Genomic DNA, 14539 nt, shown 5'->3' with positions numbered 1-14539 from the left:
TTAAAATGTTGCATTGCCAAATATCAACACACTTAATGTTTAATGAATATAAAATACAATCTCAAAGTACTTCAGGTTGAAATTAAACTCAGATCACAGAAAAATAGATTTAATCAAATGACACTATAATAGACATACATGTATATGCCAAAAGAAAATTGATCAAATACAAAATTGTCTTTCAAGTATAAAATGAAAACCAATTTTTAAACAATAGTAAACAAATCAAGGAATGACAATATTCAAGTCCCAAAAACAACTTATTTCCCATTTTCAAAATATGACTGTAAACTCATAATACGTCACTTTCCTTAGTCTGAAAAGTGTTTGTACTTCTGTAGAATCAACGCGGTCGACTGGTCTCGACGAGCAGATGCCAGTTTCAGATTCAGCTGTCTTCCACCATGCGTTTCTCAGTTATTTCCTCAGAAGTCACCTGGCCCTCGCAGGGCTGAAGCACTGCAGTACGGAGTCGAATAGGTTCCTCAGCAGCCGGGGGGCGCGCTCGCACACTCCCTTCACCAGGGTGAGGGTGAGGGCCACGATGACGCGCTCCTGGGGAAGATGCTCCAGGCCCACGCCCCGCCTCATCACTCGGTCCACCTCCCACCGAAGGTGATCTTTCCACTGCTGCGAAGCACAAATGAACAAAGGGATCAATTGGTACAAGAAGTTTTTCTGTCAGTTTTCCCCGAGCACCAGGATCTCTTTTGAAAACCTAATTTTACTGCAGCACGGTCTGACACTTTAGTCCACAGGAACCGCCAAAACCAACACATAAAAGTCCCTTGTAGTAGCTTTAAGTACTTAACGCAGCTAAGGCCATGTATTTAGTGACTGTGGCTGTTACTTTGGCCACCGTCCACTAACTGAATTGATCACAAGATATTAAGTCAGTACCTTTCTAAACTTTATTCAAAGTGGAAACAATGGACAAATTTAATAACAGTTAAATTGCAAGATAGAAAATCTGGATGTGGTGACCTCCTTGTTAAACACCACTGTACACAGTAGTTGTGTTTCTAACTTTGACTCAGATTATCTGTAGTCTTATCTGTTACAGACGATGACACAGCATCAACACCTCCCGAGCTCAGAGTAAACTCACCTCAGAGTGGGAGGCCGATATGTTCCTGCTGAGGTTCTGGACAGCCTCGGCTACAACATTGTGTTCAAGCTGGTCGGCGATTTCTCGCAGCCCTTCTGCAATCTGCTGAAGATCTGCTGCCTCTGCACGGTTCCCTGCAGGAAAACAAGACGGTCCAAACACCAGTGCAACGTTTGTTTCTGGATTAAATAGCAAGTTCAGATGAAGAAATATATGTTTCCATAAATGAACTCCAAGCAATGTACCATCATTTAATCCATTTCAATATTCTGGACAACAATATCACACATTTGACCTCTTCAGCCCACATAATTTGATGATATGTGGTTTAAAAAAGTTGTATGCAGTGATCAAGTGAGAGAGGTATGAATGTGGATCTGTTTGCCTCAACAAAGACAGCTATTACATGAAATGGTTGACAGCTGTCACTTCCTGCTTTCCCTTAAAGACACAAGTTGTTTCATAACTTTGACTGTGATAAAGTGGAAAATTTCTACATGACATGAGCTCACTGGTGTGTTAAACCAGACGTTTTTGACACATCCAGCAAAAAAGCTTACATTTTGCTTACAGCAATAAGACCCACAAACAAGCCTCAAAGATAAACAGATGATATACTGTCTGTGGTGTGCTAGTATGACGTTGACTCTATAATGTCACCTGTATGTGAGCATATGAGTACAGTTTAAAGTTAGCGATCCAGCTATACTCACTGGGCCACTGCAGTTCCACTGAGGGCTCAACATCACCTAGAGCAGCTGCGATGCTGCTGGACACGTGACCATCAGATTCGAGGTGACCATCACATTCGATGTCTCCATCGTCTTGTCTGGGGCCGTTGTGGTTGATGTCCCGGGTCAGATTAAAGTCCTTTCCCAGGGAGAGGAGCTCCTTCCCGTACTCTGAAGATCCACAGTCAGCTTGGAGGAAGGCTAGAATGACCAGGGCAGCGTTTTGCCCACTGGCGAGACCCCCCAGGCCATCCATCGATAATCCCCCTCGGGTCTTCTTAATTAAAGACAAGAATAGGAGGTTAACGTTCGCAATGTTCACCGACGTGATGAAACAAACCTCACGCAAAGTCAGCTAACTTAACCCACTCACAAAGTTAGGTTTAATAAAAGAGGAACGTGCTTAATTAGAGGACTTATTAGAGTGAACAAACATGTAACGTTATATCATTTAGTATCAGTATCAACTACAACAACTACTAAAATAACGTTACATTCACGGAATAATTTGACTTCGGGTAAACTGGCCAGAAGTAAAAGCTAATGCTAACTTAAGTTATCAATGCTACATTAGCTAGCAGTTACATGTCGAGCATAAAGTTAATAAACATTAAGCATAAGTAAAACTTGAAATTTGTTTTTTAGTGTGACTAATTTCACTTACTTTCGTTTCTTATGCCGGCTGCTTCCGCTTTTTAAATTCCAACTAACAACTAACGTTAGTGACGCGCCATCGACCACCGAACTGTTGACTGAGCTGCGCGAGAACAGCACATCTTCCTATTGTGTTGTATAATCAGAGTTTGGGGGGTGGACCTTCAATGCCTCATGGTGCCTTCATGTGCAGTCGGAAATCCACAACCCACAAAACAAAACAGAAACGCCACAAGATCAGATAACCAAAAAAAAAAAAGTAATAAGCTGGAACAGAAACATAAAATTAGAATAATAATTGCTTGAATTACCAAGGTGTATGCAAAAACAATTCCAGTGTGTTTTTAAGACTTTATATTACTGATAGTTACCTAATGTCACGTATATGTGACCTGTTGTAAAACACCTTATTTACTGCAGGTACAATGGAATACAAAGATTAAGCAAATTACTGTATTGTCAAAAACGGTGTAATCGCGTGACCTGCTCTCAAAACATTGAATATGCAGTATGATGGCTCATAGCTACTTCCTAAGTCCGCCCCTAGCCTCACAGTTGGCTGCAGCTCTAGATAAGAAGAGCCAGTGGAAAGTCACTGTGTGTCTCTGTCCAACAGCCTTTATTTAATGTGATTTTTAATTACATAGTACAAAAGTTAAGAGTAGCAAAGATATCTAATGAGAAAAAAAAAGGAAAGCCATCTGATAAAATGCTTAAAAGTTTTATTTACAGTTAAAAAAAGAACATTGGTCTGCAGCAGTTACACTTCTCCTCTGCCAGAAAATCACTTGTGTTTGAGTGAGTCAGATAAGTCCTTTAAAAACACACAAACCACAGCTCTGCATCACTCTGAAGATTTATAGGTCTTTCAATCCAGTTATAAGTTCCCTCAAAATCGTTGCTGTATAGTCGGTCCTCTCCTTGAGACATGTTTTACCACAGCCTGGTTGCAGAAGGAGTCGCATATCATCCGAGCTAAGGACAGGCGTGTGGGTGTCATGACGTCCCATCAGACTCCATACCCCGAGCAGCCAAAGCTCATGGATCGCACAGACCTCCCACCGACAAGCCTCCTTCCAGCTCTGGGTAGGGACCCCATCTTAGTAGGTTTCAGCCCGGGACAGAGGTGCTGCTTGGGTGACAAAGCTGCCTGACGAGCCTCTTGGAGCTCTCTAGGGAGAAAACGGAAACGCATTTAACCGGCATCAGCATGCAAGTCTTCAGACTGAATGAATGATGGAGAAGACGGAACCCAGAACTGGCGATGCATGTTAAATTATCCCTCATGTTTTCCCTCTTACTTTTCAAGCATGGCCGTCCTGAACTTCTCTACATTGAGCTCTCTGCGAAGCTGAGCAGCCACCCTCCCAGTCCTATCCTCCCGCAAGACCGTGTGCTTGCAAAGCTCCCTGGCAGTCGGCCGCGTCGTCAGGTCTGGATCCAGCAACAACTGCCGCAAAGGAAAAAAAAAGGCATTTGTGACAAAGCTATGCTAGTGACAAAGTGTTTTTATCACTCAAAAATCTCTTCAAAATTAGATTTCAATAATCAAACTACTTCACAAAAACAATCAGCCCAGAAACAAGAGTACCTGAAGTAGGCCTCTGAAGGGAGGCGATAGCTCCTTCGGCAGTTTGGGGAGCTTCCCCTCTCTAAGGCTGTGCCACTCATTTCCATTTTGAGGCAGAGGAGGAGCACCGGCCGCCAGCAGAATTGTCAGGCCCAGAGCAAAGATATCTGCCTTTGGCAGGTGGCTGTACTCCTAGAGAGCAGAGAGACGGCTGAAAAACCCCCCACTTGAAACAATGTGAATACAGCTGGACCTCTGGATTTGAGATGGTTTTCTTTAAAAAGTGCAGTGTGTAGGATTTGGCTGCATCTATTGGTGAGGTTGCAGATTACAACCGGCTGAAACTTCTCCTGTGTGCCAAGAGTGTAGGAGAACAACGGTGATCTACTTAGAGCAGTTCAGTTTATTATACAGAAACATTTCTTACACTTCTTTCCATTTTTGCCAATAGATGCCCCTAAAATGCTACACACTGGCCCTTTAACCTACAGTGAGGTGCAATTAACTCAGAACCCAAGCCTACTTTTCCTTCAACACTAATTGCTTTGCAACATTTTTACCTCATGCAGGACCTCTCTGGCCAGAAAGCGGCTGTCCCCTTCCTCAACCTGAGGACTGCTGCTTGACGTCACATGACCCAGATCCCCTGCAGAAAGAAAGACTCAGACTTGAGAGCAAACAACGATGTACGGTAGAAATGTATCCAACATTAAAACACAGTACCTATTTTGTAAATGACTCCTGCTGAAGCGCTTCTGTCATCTTCCTCCTCACTCTCCCCTTCACCCGCTGCACTGGGACGCTGGCAAATGAATATATTACCTGCAAAAGGGATGAAACAAAGGATTTTAGGCACAAGAGACTTTAGGTTTAGACGGGACATTACTTGGGGAACCGCCCAATGAGACTTACTTGGCTTGATGTCCAGGTGTACGAGGCCTGAGCTATGGATGTATTTTAGCCCCATAGACACTTGTAAGAGCAGATCTCTCAACTCGGCCTCTGAAAATAGCTCACCCTGCACCTCCTTCGTCACAATGACATCACTGAGGCTTCCACCTGGCACGCAGACATCGACAGTATCAAAACCACATAATTCAATCTGCTTCACCTCAAGATATTTAGAATTTCATTTAAGTCGACCTGAACTGTGCTTTTGGTGGTAAGGGTTAAACCTACCATCACAGTATTCATTCTGAATAATCATGTGATCGTCTTCGGCCCATGCCGAATAATAGCGAACAACATGTGGGTGGTGTCCAAGAACAGCATGCGCATACACTTCCTTTAGGGCCAGCTGCCTGAGAGGACATGAAAAATTGGTCAGATAAATGTGGATCAATTCAGGAACAACATGCATTTGTTAAATGAACCGTTCCGTCTCTGGCACAGAGCGACATGCTGCTGACTCACTCATCGGCAGAACCTGCCAGGGGTTGGCGAGAGCGCTTTATGGCGTACAAGCAGCCATCCAGCCTCTTCACACACTTGTAAACTGTCCCAAACTCGCCCACGCCAATGCACTCCAGCTGCAGGAACTCACTCTCATAGCGCGATAGCATGAAGGCTTGGACAGCTCGCCTCTGCCAGATAAACAGACGGAGGGCCTTGTGGTAAAAATCAAATACATTTCAAAAAGGAGGAACACGCGTCACAACGATCAGTCTTGAGTGGGGTTTTCTTTGAGTCGCCAAATATGGTAGCACTTCCTTAAGAAAAAGATTCTGACGGAACTTTTTTTTTTTCTTCCTTAGAGAAATCCCGGAAGTAGGATTGGCAGCATGTAATTTTGGACAAAACAAAAAGTGAGGAGGCAGGCAAAGATGACAAAGCCTGATGATGAAATCATATCGGAAGCATCTGAGAGGGAGGGTTACATCCAGCACTGATAAAAATAGTTGTACCTTTGGTGGGAGAAAGGCTTCATCATCCTCCTCAGATGACGCTAGGCTGTGTTTCAACCTGAAAGATAAAAATAGAGCGTTCAGACCTTTATACACTCTGAACAAAATTGCACTAGTAAGGGATAAAAGTCAGGCCTGTACGCAAGAGTGCTAAAACTCTTGAAGAATTCAAATTATTTTTTTTAATTTCACCCTCTGTGAGAAATCTACCAATGACGACATTCAAATGTTTGCTGTAAGAAAATGTCTTATTTTGACAACTACTCATTTCTGTGATGCAAGATATTAAAAAAAAATACACATTTGGGCAATTTTCCACACATTATCATCCCATCCCCATCTGTGAGTAAAAATACTGGGCGCTTACAGATCTACAGTAAAGCGTGGAGCCTAGTTACCTGCGTCCATAATCACCATCATTATCACTCCTACAACGGTTCTTCCACTGCTGCTCGCTGTTCCTGCGGACAGTGTCAGGGGTGAAAGGATTCACATTGACGGAAGGTGCCTGGATGAGGTTAGCACTAGCTGAGGCGAAACACAGGGTCCGCTGAGGGCGGCTTATCTTGGTGCTGGAGCAAGGTTGGGACGACTTTGATAGCAGGCTCTAAAGGGGCGAGAAAAAAAACAAAAAAAACCAACACAAGTTAAACTGGTTTGGACCACAGGGGCACACCAAGGACTATCAATCTGAATTACTTCCCACCTTGGGTGTGCTGGGAGAGTCACAGAGCCTCAGTTTACTCCAGGAGGCGTAAGGTATAGGGCTGGTACACTGTAAAGGGGAACACAGGGTGTTGCTTCTACTGCGGTGGCGTTGGACCCTGGGCGTCCGGCAGGCAGAGCTGGGACTGTAGATCCTGGGACTGTGGATCCTGGGACTGTGGATCCTGAAGGCGCAGTCATCGGAGCTGTTGTCACTGCTACTCCCCTCCTCTCCACAGCTAGTGAAGTCCAGCTGCTGGCTGATCTCGTCAAACAATGTCGCCATGCTTGGGGCCTGAGTTTTGGCAAAAATTTCCCATAAAATGATTAATCCAACATTTGCCTGCCTTTATAGAGCAAAAATACCATTTTACCATTTTAAATGTGGGATTTATGTTAATTAAAGTATCTTCAGCAAGATGAGAGAAAACTAATTATAGTCAATCTCTAAAACAGTAGGCTTACATATATCCAGTATGATAAAAGGTCATTTTTACTTCCACAACATATGTCCCATAAATTAATCAAGAAGTCAAAATTACTATTTCTTAATTCTTCCAACCAAATCATGTAATTTAACTGAAAAGCAGAATCCCAGTCAAGCCATGATGTAATTTTCAAGCTCAACAGGTGCTTCACGTAGTGGTCATTAACGCACACATCAGTGTGTCATTTACGTTTGAGTAATAATGTGTGTTCATCATGAATACTCACCAACAAGTCGCATCCCCTCACGACCACCATCACCACGCTTGAAAGTCGCGCCTTTTATGTAAATTACTTCCTGTTTAAGTAAACTACGCCGCCGGGTTAACACAATCTAGCTCTCTGATTGGCTGAATTGTTCATAAACCACACACCTGACTATACAATGGCTGTTAATTGCGTAGACAATTTAACACGGCGTTATCATAAAACTATATGGAAATCTAACTACACAAAGCATATGGATGCATATGGATAGTGTCATTATAAGACAACTTAAAATTCACATTCTAGATCAAACTTAACTAGATCAAACTAAAGTATCGTGAAGGATTATGTCATAGACTTGAATAGAACAGGCACACTACGGCTGAATGTTCATAATAATGTGAATTTGCAGTGTATTATGGGCAGAAATATATAGCCCATAACCAAAATTAGGTCACTGTATGAAATAGTAATAAAGACACGTGGGCGGAAGTCAGTGACGTCATCAAAACAGTGAGACAGGCGGAGGAAAAACAGCCCATCAGTGGATGTGACACGCTTACAAATACATAGCAAACAACCCAGCGAGCAGCAGGACATGATGATCCGGCTCCAGCATCTTGTGTAGTCTACTCGATTCAGCTGGACGGCGGAGTTTTTGTGATATTAGTCTCTCCCTTCCCGAGTCGTCAGAGCACAGCAGCACCATGGTGAAGCAGTCGGACCGAGCCCCGCTGCTGGACTGGGAGGAGATCCCACCGCCCGATCCGAACCAGGCGGCCCAGCAGCAGCAGCAGCAGCAGCAGCCGCCGCCCAGAGAGGGGGTCGCACCGAAAAGTTCGCAGCCAGCCGGGCGGTACGCACCGACGGGCACCGCGGCCGGCTCTGGGTGGAGCACCACCGCGGCCACCACCATCACACGCAGCCCGACGAGCAGTGGAAAAGCTGCGTTTGCCAGCGGGAACGGAAGCCCGGGCCGTCCGCTGACAGAGCCTTTCGGTACAGATCGTCATATTCCCTTCCCTGGCCTCTCGGCGAGGGATCAGTGGGAGGAAAAAGACCAGATCGTGGCTGTGTTTGTGGTTACCTTTGATACAAGATCAGGTAAGCAAATCAGACTGTAGCAAGAGATCTCTCATCTCCCATGTGTATAAGTGTCATCTGTGGACTAGATAACTAAAATTAGTATTATCTTGAAATGTCTGATGTTCTTTAGTGCATTATACTGAGTCATGGGGGTGAAGGGTGTATGTTCCAATCAGTCCAGGCGGGGTTGTCAAACATTTAAAATGTCAAGACCCTAATAAATAGCTTCAATTTATTTAGTTGGTACCCAAGCTGGTATTAAAGGACAACCATCCCATTAGAACAAGACCAGGATGTCAGTGCTTCAGCTTCATACATGGAAATGTTAAGTAGACGTAGAGTAAAAGTAGCTGAGTCAGAGCTTTCTTACTGTCTCTGACCTTTTGCTGCGACATGACTGAAATACAGAATTAGAGGAAGTCGCCGGGATGAAAGAAGCCAGAATGGAAAGTAACTGGATGGTTTATTGTGTGTGTGTGTGTGTGTGTGTGTGTGTGTGTGTGTGTGTGTGTGTGTGTGTGTGTGTGAATGACAGGGAATATGGTGGAGTGGTGCCTGCCTCACGACATCAACCTTGATGGAGTTGAATTCAAGTCAATTGCCAGCGGTTCCCATCGGATCACCAGTGACTTTATGTATGTACTCCCAGTCCCCCCACTGCTCGCCCCCACCAATCATGAAGCATGAAATCCACTCCATAGAGGAACACGTGTGTGTTCAATCTCTCCGTGTGAAATGTGTCACTGTGTTCACTCCTGCTCTTTGTTTGGCCTTCGGCTAGATATTTCCGTAAAGGCTGCTACTTTGGGCTGGCCTGCTTCGCAAACATGCCTGTGGAGAGTGAGCTGGAGCGAGGAGCGAGGATGAAGTCAGTGGGAATTCTGTCTCCCTCGTACACTCTGCTGTACCGCTACATGCACTTTCTGGAGAACCAAGTCAGGTGAGACGCGCTGTGTGTCACGCTTCAGTCTTCTTTGGTTATTTCATCTATTTTGTGTTCTGTTTACCTCCTTTATTTCTCTCCTAAATGAGTTTGCAGGCCTCTCTTTATGCGCCTACCCCCTGCCCTTGCTTCTTTGTTAAAATGTTTCTCATCTATTAAACATGAACCCAGAGTCTGAGTTACAGCGATCGTCGCAAGAGCCCATTTACATGCTGTTTTTGTATGAAGTCTAAGCACGGAGGTGGGAGACGCCTTGACAACCCCTGTTCTCTTCAGCAACTCTGCTCGTCTGCGTCAGTTCTCTCACGAAAGCTTATCTCCTCATTGACTATATATATATATATATATATATATATATATATATATATATATATACATATATACATATACATATATACATATACATATATATATATATATATATATATATATATATATATGTATATATGTATATATACACACACAGAGCAAACAGTTTCGGCTTCCAAATACAAATGGCTCGGGTTGCTGCCAAATACAAGTGAACCTGAATTAATCTGAACGGAGTCTGGTAATCTAGGCTACGGTTTATGTCTGGTATCTGTGGATTTTTTATTTATTTTCTTCTCTACAGTAGCAAGCAGATACCTCAAATGGTGTTAGATATAAATGTTAAGCATGAGTACCTAATGGTTGAGGTGGTTAAACCAAATAGAATTTATTTATTCATGAACTGCGTTTTACCTCAAATGATCCCACAATGCAATTTAGGAACAAGAGATGGTTCACTTACCAAGCACCATCTGTAATCTTGAACTATCCTAAACAGTGTCTGATCCACACATGTACGTTGTGTAACAAATAGCAAACTACATTGCTTTAGTAATTGTCTTTAAACCTGCGTGAGCTGTGAGTGTTCATGGTCGAGCGACATCGACAGATAATGAATATGCACTCAAGCTATTTTAATCTGCTCAGTTATACAAATCAGAAAAGGCTTGGATGACTCATCCGTGACATTCTTCCTCTTCCTCTCTTCCTCTCTCTCTCTCCTCCCCTTCTTCTTCCGGTCATTGTAGACACCAGTTGAAGTGTCCGGGCCAGTACTCTCCGCTGGAGGCCTTCTACGAGGATAAGAAGGCCGTCCTTCCCCCGACAGGAAATGGTCTGGTCACCGCTTGCCCGACCTGGAGTGTTACCACCATCAACCGCTGTATGCACCCAGAAATGAAGGTGCGAAAGCAGCAGAGCACATTGTTGGTGATGGCAGGTTTGCACAACAACAACAACAACAACAACAACAACAACAAAACATGTTTGACTTTCTTTTTTTCTCCCTGCAGATCACCCACCCAGCTGGCTGCATGTCCCAGTTCATCCAGTTTTTCGGGGAGCAGATAATGGTGCTGTGGAAGTTTGCACTGCTGAGGAAACGGATCCTCATCTTCTCCCCTCCACCCATCGGTGTGGTCTGCTACAGGGGTGAGACGCTCTAATGCACATGTCAACACACACTTTATACAAACGGGGTCAGGGTGTAATAAATGTACAAATGTTAAGTGTCATCCTTCACTCCCTATGTTCTCGTTCTTCCCGCAGTGTATTGCTGTTGCTGCCTGGCCAATGTCTCTTTGCCTGGAATCGGTGTCTCCGTGCCTGAATTACGGCCGTTCTTCTACATCAACATAGCCGACATCACGGCGCTGGAAACAGAGCTGTCATACGTGGCCTGTGAGTGGAGCTTTCACTGCATGTAAATGGCTGATTGACCGCTATCTGTATTATATGGAAATGACTCCTTATGCATGAGCGTGGTTTTTTTATTTTATATTATGGCATTCATTTATTAAGGCACCACAGAGAAGATTTTCGAGGAGAAGAAGGAGCTGTACGACGTCTACGTCGATAACCAGAATGTGAAAACGCACAGAAGCCATTTGCAGCCGCTGCTTCGACTGAATGCAGCAGATAAGGAGAAGTACAGGAAGCTGAGTGAACAGAGGTACATTACACACCGTCAAATACTCTATACTTTAACTGATTTAAATGTGATACATGCATCAATATTTGACAGTTGTATGTTAAAATTAGGCTGCAAAATGAACATGGACACTCATAATGGAGAAATACTAGCCAGCGAGGGGCAACATTACTTTTCACATATAATGATAGATGATGGCTTTTTTTTCCCAGGCAGATGTTGCTTTACTCTCAGGAGGTGGATGGAGACTGCACGACAAATGAAGAGGATCTTTTCATTCTGTGAGTCCTTGACAAGTGTATTCACAGCTGCTTGTGTACTTGAGCCCTAATCACAGGCAGTATAACTTAAGGAGAGTCGTTCAATTATATTGGGTTTGTCATTTTAATGTGATGCGAAGGACCACTGCATGACGCACTTGTCTTTAATCCTGTCCCAGGTTCTTCATGGAGCTCAATAACCGCATCTTCCAGACCCTGTCGGACGTAGCAGGGAGCACCGATCCCACCCTCACCGCTGAGCACGTGAGGGCCATGGGGCTGGATCCCCAGGGCGACCGATCCTTCCTGGTGGACCTGCTGGAGGTGTACGGGATTGATGTCGCGCTGGTCATAGACAGCCTCTGCTGTACCTGAGTCCCCGTCAGCTTGGGGAAAACTCGGAACGCCACTGGATATATTTGTGCCTTCAAGGCCCACTCACACCAAGACAACGTAGACACTGCCTCCACCCTGGGACCTCCATCTGTCGCCTGCTGTCCCCTCCTGGGTGTCTGTTTTCCCTCCTTTTGTGTGTCTCATCTGACCTGTGGAGACTGTTTCCAAACAGTGTGGACGATGAGGACAGTTGGTGCACTGCTCCACGGGGGCTGATAAACACTTGCCTCGTAGACGATGCCACTTGGCAGCTGCGTGGTTTTACAGCCGTTCACATCTTCTGTCGCTCAGTGCTGTTTTTGTTTTGTTTTTTCGTCAGAGATACTAGTTTGCTTTTGTGCTCTTGTTTGACTTCTTTTTGGCCAGGGCTGGAGGTCTTGATTGGGTCTGGTCATTGCTGCAGGATGATTTGGTCGTTCTTCACTGCACCCGTCACAATGAAGAAGTCATTGAAAACACTCACAATCCCCGCAGCTTTGGGGTCCACACACAGTTTGTCTGAAGGAAAAGATTCATATTATGTGGGTGCGGTTGAACTGCTGGAAATGAATTTGTGTGCTACAAATCGATTTTATAGAAGATTCTAGGCGTCCTAATGCGCAACAAATTCATCCTGCTGTAATAACACATTTGGATGATTATATTTAGTTAATCGAATGCTTTTTGACTACTTTATTTACCTTTCAAAAAGGAAGCAATAGAAGCCTGTTAGTTGAAACCAGCCCTCTTCATGTATATGCGTTTTTCTAGTTTTTACTATTTCTTTCACAACGGAAAGTGAGCGGGGAGGATGTTTTGCAAAAGAGTGTGATATCCTCTTTTTTTATAATGGATAATATAATTATCATAATTAATATGAAGCTGAGAATGGGAAGAGAAAAGCTGTCAGATACTTTGTTCACACTTTATGCACCTTCAGCACCAAGTCGATCTGATGATGCGTCTGTGTTTGATCACAGTCAAATGTGCGAGTGAAGGATGTCTTACATGTTTTACCTTAAACTGAGGTTCTTGTCAATGAATGTGACTCTATACCACTAACTCATGCTGCACCATGTCCACCACTGGAATATTTCCTGATGCACACAGTGATCATGCTTAACTGTACCTTTTTACGCTATGTTTACGACTAACAGTCTGAGCCAGCAAGTGGAGTGAAGGCGCTTTGTGTGTTGCACTGGCTGTCATTGTTCTTTTTTTGTACTCTAACCGGAGACTAGTTCATCAACGGCAGCCAATATTTGTTGTGATCGTGTTGAGCGGTTGAGCTGTTGAGAGTCCTCGTTGGAGCCGTTTGTGGTTTACTCGTTGATCAGCTTCAGAGAGATCCTCTTTGCGTGTCTGTGTCCCTGACAAAGATCTCTTTGTGTTTTTGGAGATCTGGTGTTTGTCCCAGTGAAGGGTGGGCGGGAGCTTTAAGAGCCCCCGCCCCCCCCCAGTCTGTTTTAGCTGAGGTTTTTTTTTTTCTGTCTTTTCATCACAGTCCCATTGAGTGAATCCAGCTCCTGATGGGCCAACTGCGTCTTTTGAATTGTCCTGGCAGATTGGTTTATTTAATCCATCACGTCGCCGATCAGAGTCATAATTTGTTCCATGTTGGAACACACGAAGCTGATGTCTCGTATTCATGTGGAGTAGTGGTTCTCAGCCTTCTCGTGAATCCCCTTAAACAAGCTAAAACACCAAGTCGTTTTTTTTTTTTTTTTTTTAAACATGTACATGAATCTACAAATATCCATTTTTAATTTGTTATCACATTCCAAAAATGATCTTTCTGGGGCGGATCCTTCTGTTGACAACTGCTGTCCTTTTGACTTGAACCCCCAAAGAGATTTTCTGGGTCGATTACAAAATGAAAAAGTGCACCAAGTATTGTATTTGAAAGAGCTTTGTTGTTTAAACGGGGCCTTAAGGAAATGTGATTCTCTCAAACTTTGACTCATTACTGTACGTACGTCAACAGTATCTGCTGACGGCACTTCTGAATGACCTCTCCGGGTCCAGTTAAACCTGTTGACCCTGACTGGTCTATTTACTTGTCAGCAGACCTAATACTCTTGCCGCTGACAGTGTTTGCTTTCAGGTGTCTGTTAAATGTGAAAGGGAATGTACACAACACATACCACTGTATAAAAAGCCTTCTTTGGTGGAGTCGTTCACAGATGTGTACCAGCATTGGCTAAATGAGTCGTTTGTACAGCGTGTCACTCTACTGAATGTCAAAGACAGCAAAAGTATTGCACACATGCAGCAACACATCCAAGTAGTGTAACTGTTTCCTCCTTGATTGTATTCATGGAATAACAAAATATGTCTTCACCTTTACTAATGTGAAACACTGTAAGAGATGTCAATAATGTACACATGAACTCAATAGCATGAGCAATTGTTCATTTCACTGTACTGCCATTGTAAAACAATAAAAACATTGATACAGTTTAGGTGTTACCTAATCCTCTGCTTCTTACCTTCTTGCATAACTATGTTCCTCTATTTCCTTCATAATCCTGCTCTACCTCCACCACCTCC

At 43.9% G+C, this 14539-nt stretch overlaps 3 protein-coding genes across 4 annotated transcripts; 1 reads left to right on the top strand and 2 right to left on the bottom strand.

Annotated features, from left to right (window-relative positions):
- Window positions 1-93: 93 nt before the first annotated feature.
- Window positions 94-2624, bottom strand: bida (BH3 interacting domain death agonist). Of its 2 annotated transcripts, none has more exons than XM_068722664.1 (4): window positions 2504-2624; window positions 1822-2113; window positions 1109-1242; window positions 94-630 (listed from the first exon to the last, which is right to left on the bottom strand). In XM_068722664.1, the coding sequence occupies exons 2-4, from the start codon at window positions 2093-2095 to the stop codon at window positions 433-435; spliced, it is 606 nt and encodes a 201-aa protein (XP_068578765.1). In that variant the 5' UTR covers window positions 2096-2113; window positions 2504-2624; the 3' UTR covers window positions 94-432. The 2 variants fall into 2 exon arrangements, with proteins under 2 accessions (XP_068578765.1, XP_068578764.1); XM_068722663.1 differs by having other exon boundaries at window positions 1822-2116; window positions 2504-2623.
- A 574-nt stretch (window positions 2625-3198) lies between these two features.
- wee2 (WEE2 oocyte meiosis inhibiting kinase) lies at window positions 3199-7513 on the bottom strand. Its single transcript, XM_068723207.1, has 12 exons — window positions 7387-7513; window positions 6674-6967; window positions 6366-6574; window positions 5968-6025; window positions 5477-5646; window positions 5243-5364; window positions 4976-5122; window positions 4787-4885; window positions 4624-4709; window positions 4085-4255; window positions 3795-3943; window positions 3199-3665 (listed from the first exon to the last, which is right to left on the bottom strand). The coding sequence occupies exons 1-12, from the start codon at window positions 7414-7416 to the stop codon at window positions 3503-3505; spliced, it is 1698 nt and encodes a 565-aa protein (XP_068579308.1). The 5' UTR covers window positions 7417-7513; the 3' UTR covers window positions 3199-3502.
- Window positions 7514-7892: 379 nt separating this feature from the next.
- Window positions 7893-14451, top strand: dennd11 (DENN domain containing 11). The gene is made up of 9 exons (XM_068723677.1): window positions 7893-8469; window positions 8987-9086; window positions 9233-9391; window positions 10453-10606; window positions 10717-10855; window positions 10973-11104; window positions 11225-11375; window positions 11567-11635; window positions 11794-14451. The coding sequence occupies exons 1-9, from the start codon at window positions 8073-8075 to the stop codon at window positions 11987-11989; spliced, it is 1497 nt and encodes a 498-aa protein (XP_068579778.1). The 5' UTR covers window positions 7893-8072; the 3' UTR covers window positions 11990-14451.
- Window positions 14452-14539: the final 88 nt, after the last annotated feature.

Source organism: Cebidichthys violaceus, unplaced genomic scaffold (genome assembly GCF_023349555.1).
Source record: "Cebidichthys violaceus isolate CVI_PGR_0920_01 unplaced genomic scaffold, fCebVio1.0.p SCAF_3, whole genome shotgun sequence".
NCBI classification, from domain to species: domain Eukaryota; kingdom Metazoa; phylum Chordata; class Actinopteri; order Perciformes; family Stichaeidae; genus Cebidichthys; species Cebidichthys violaceus.
This window is presented reverse-complemented; position numbering and strand designations above follow the sequence as displayed.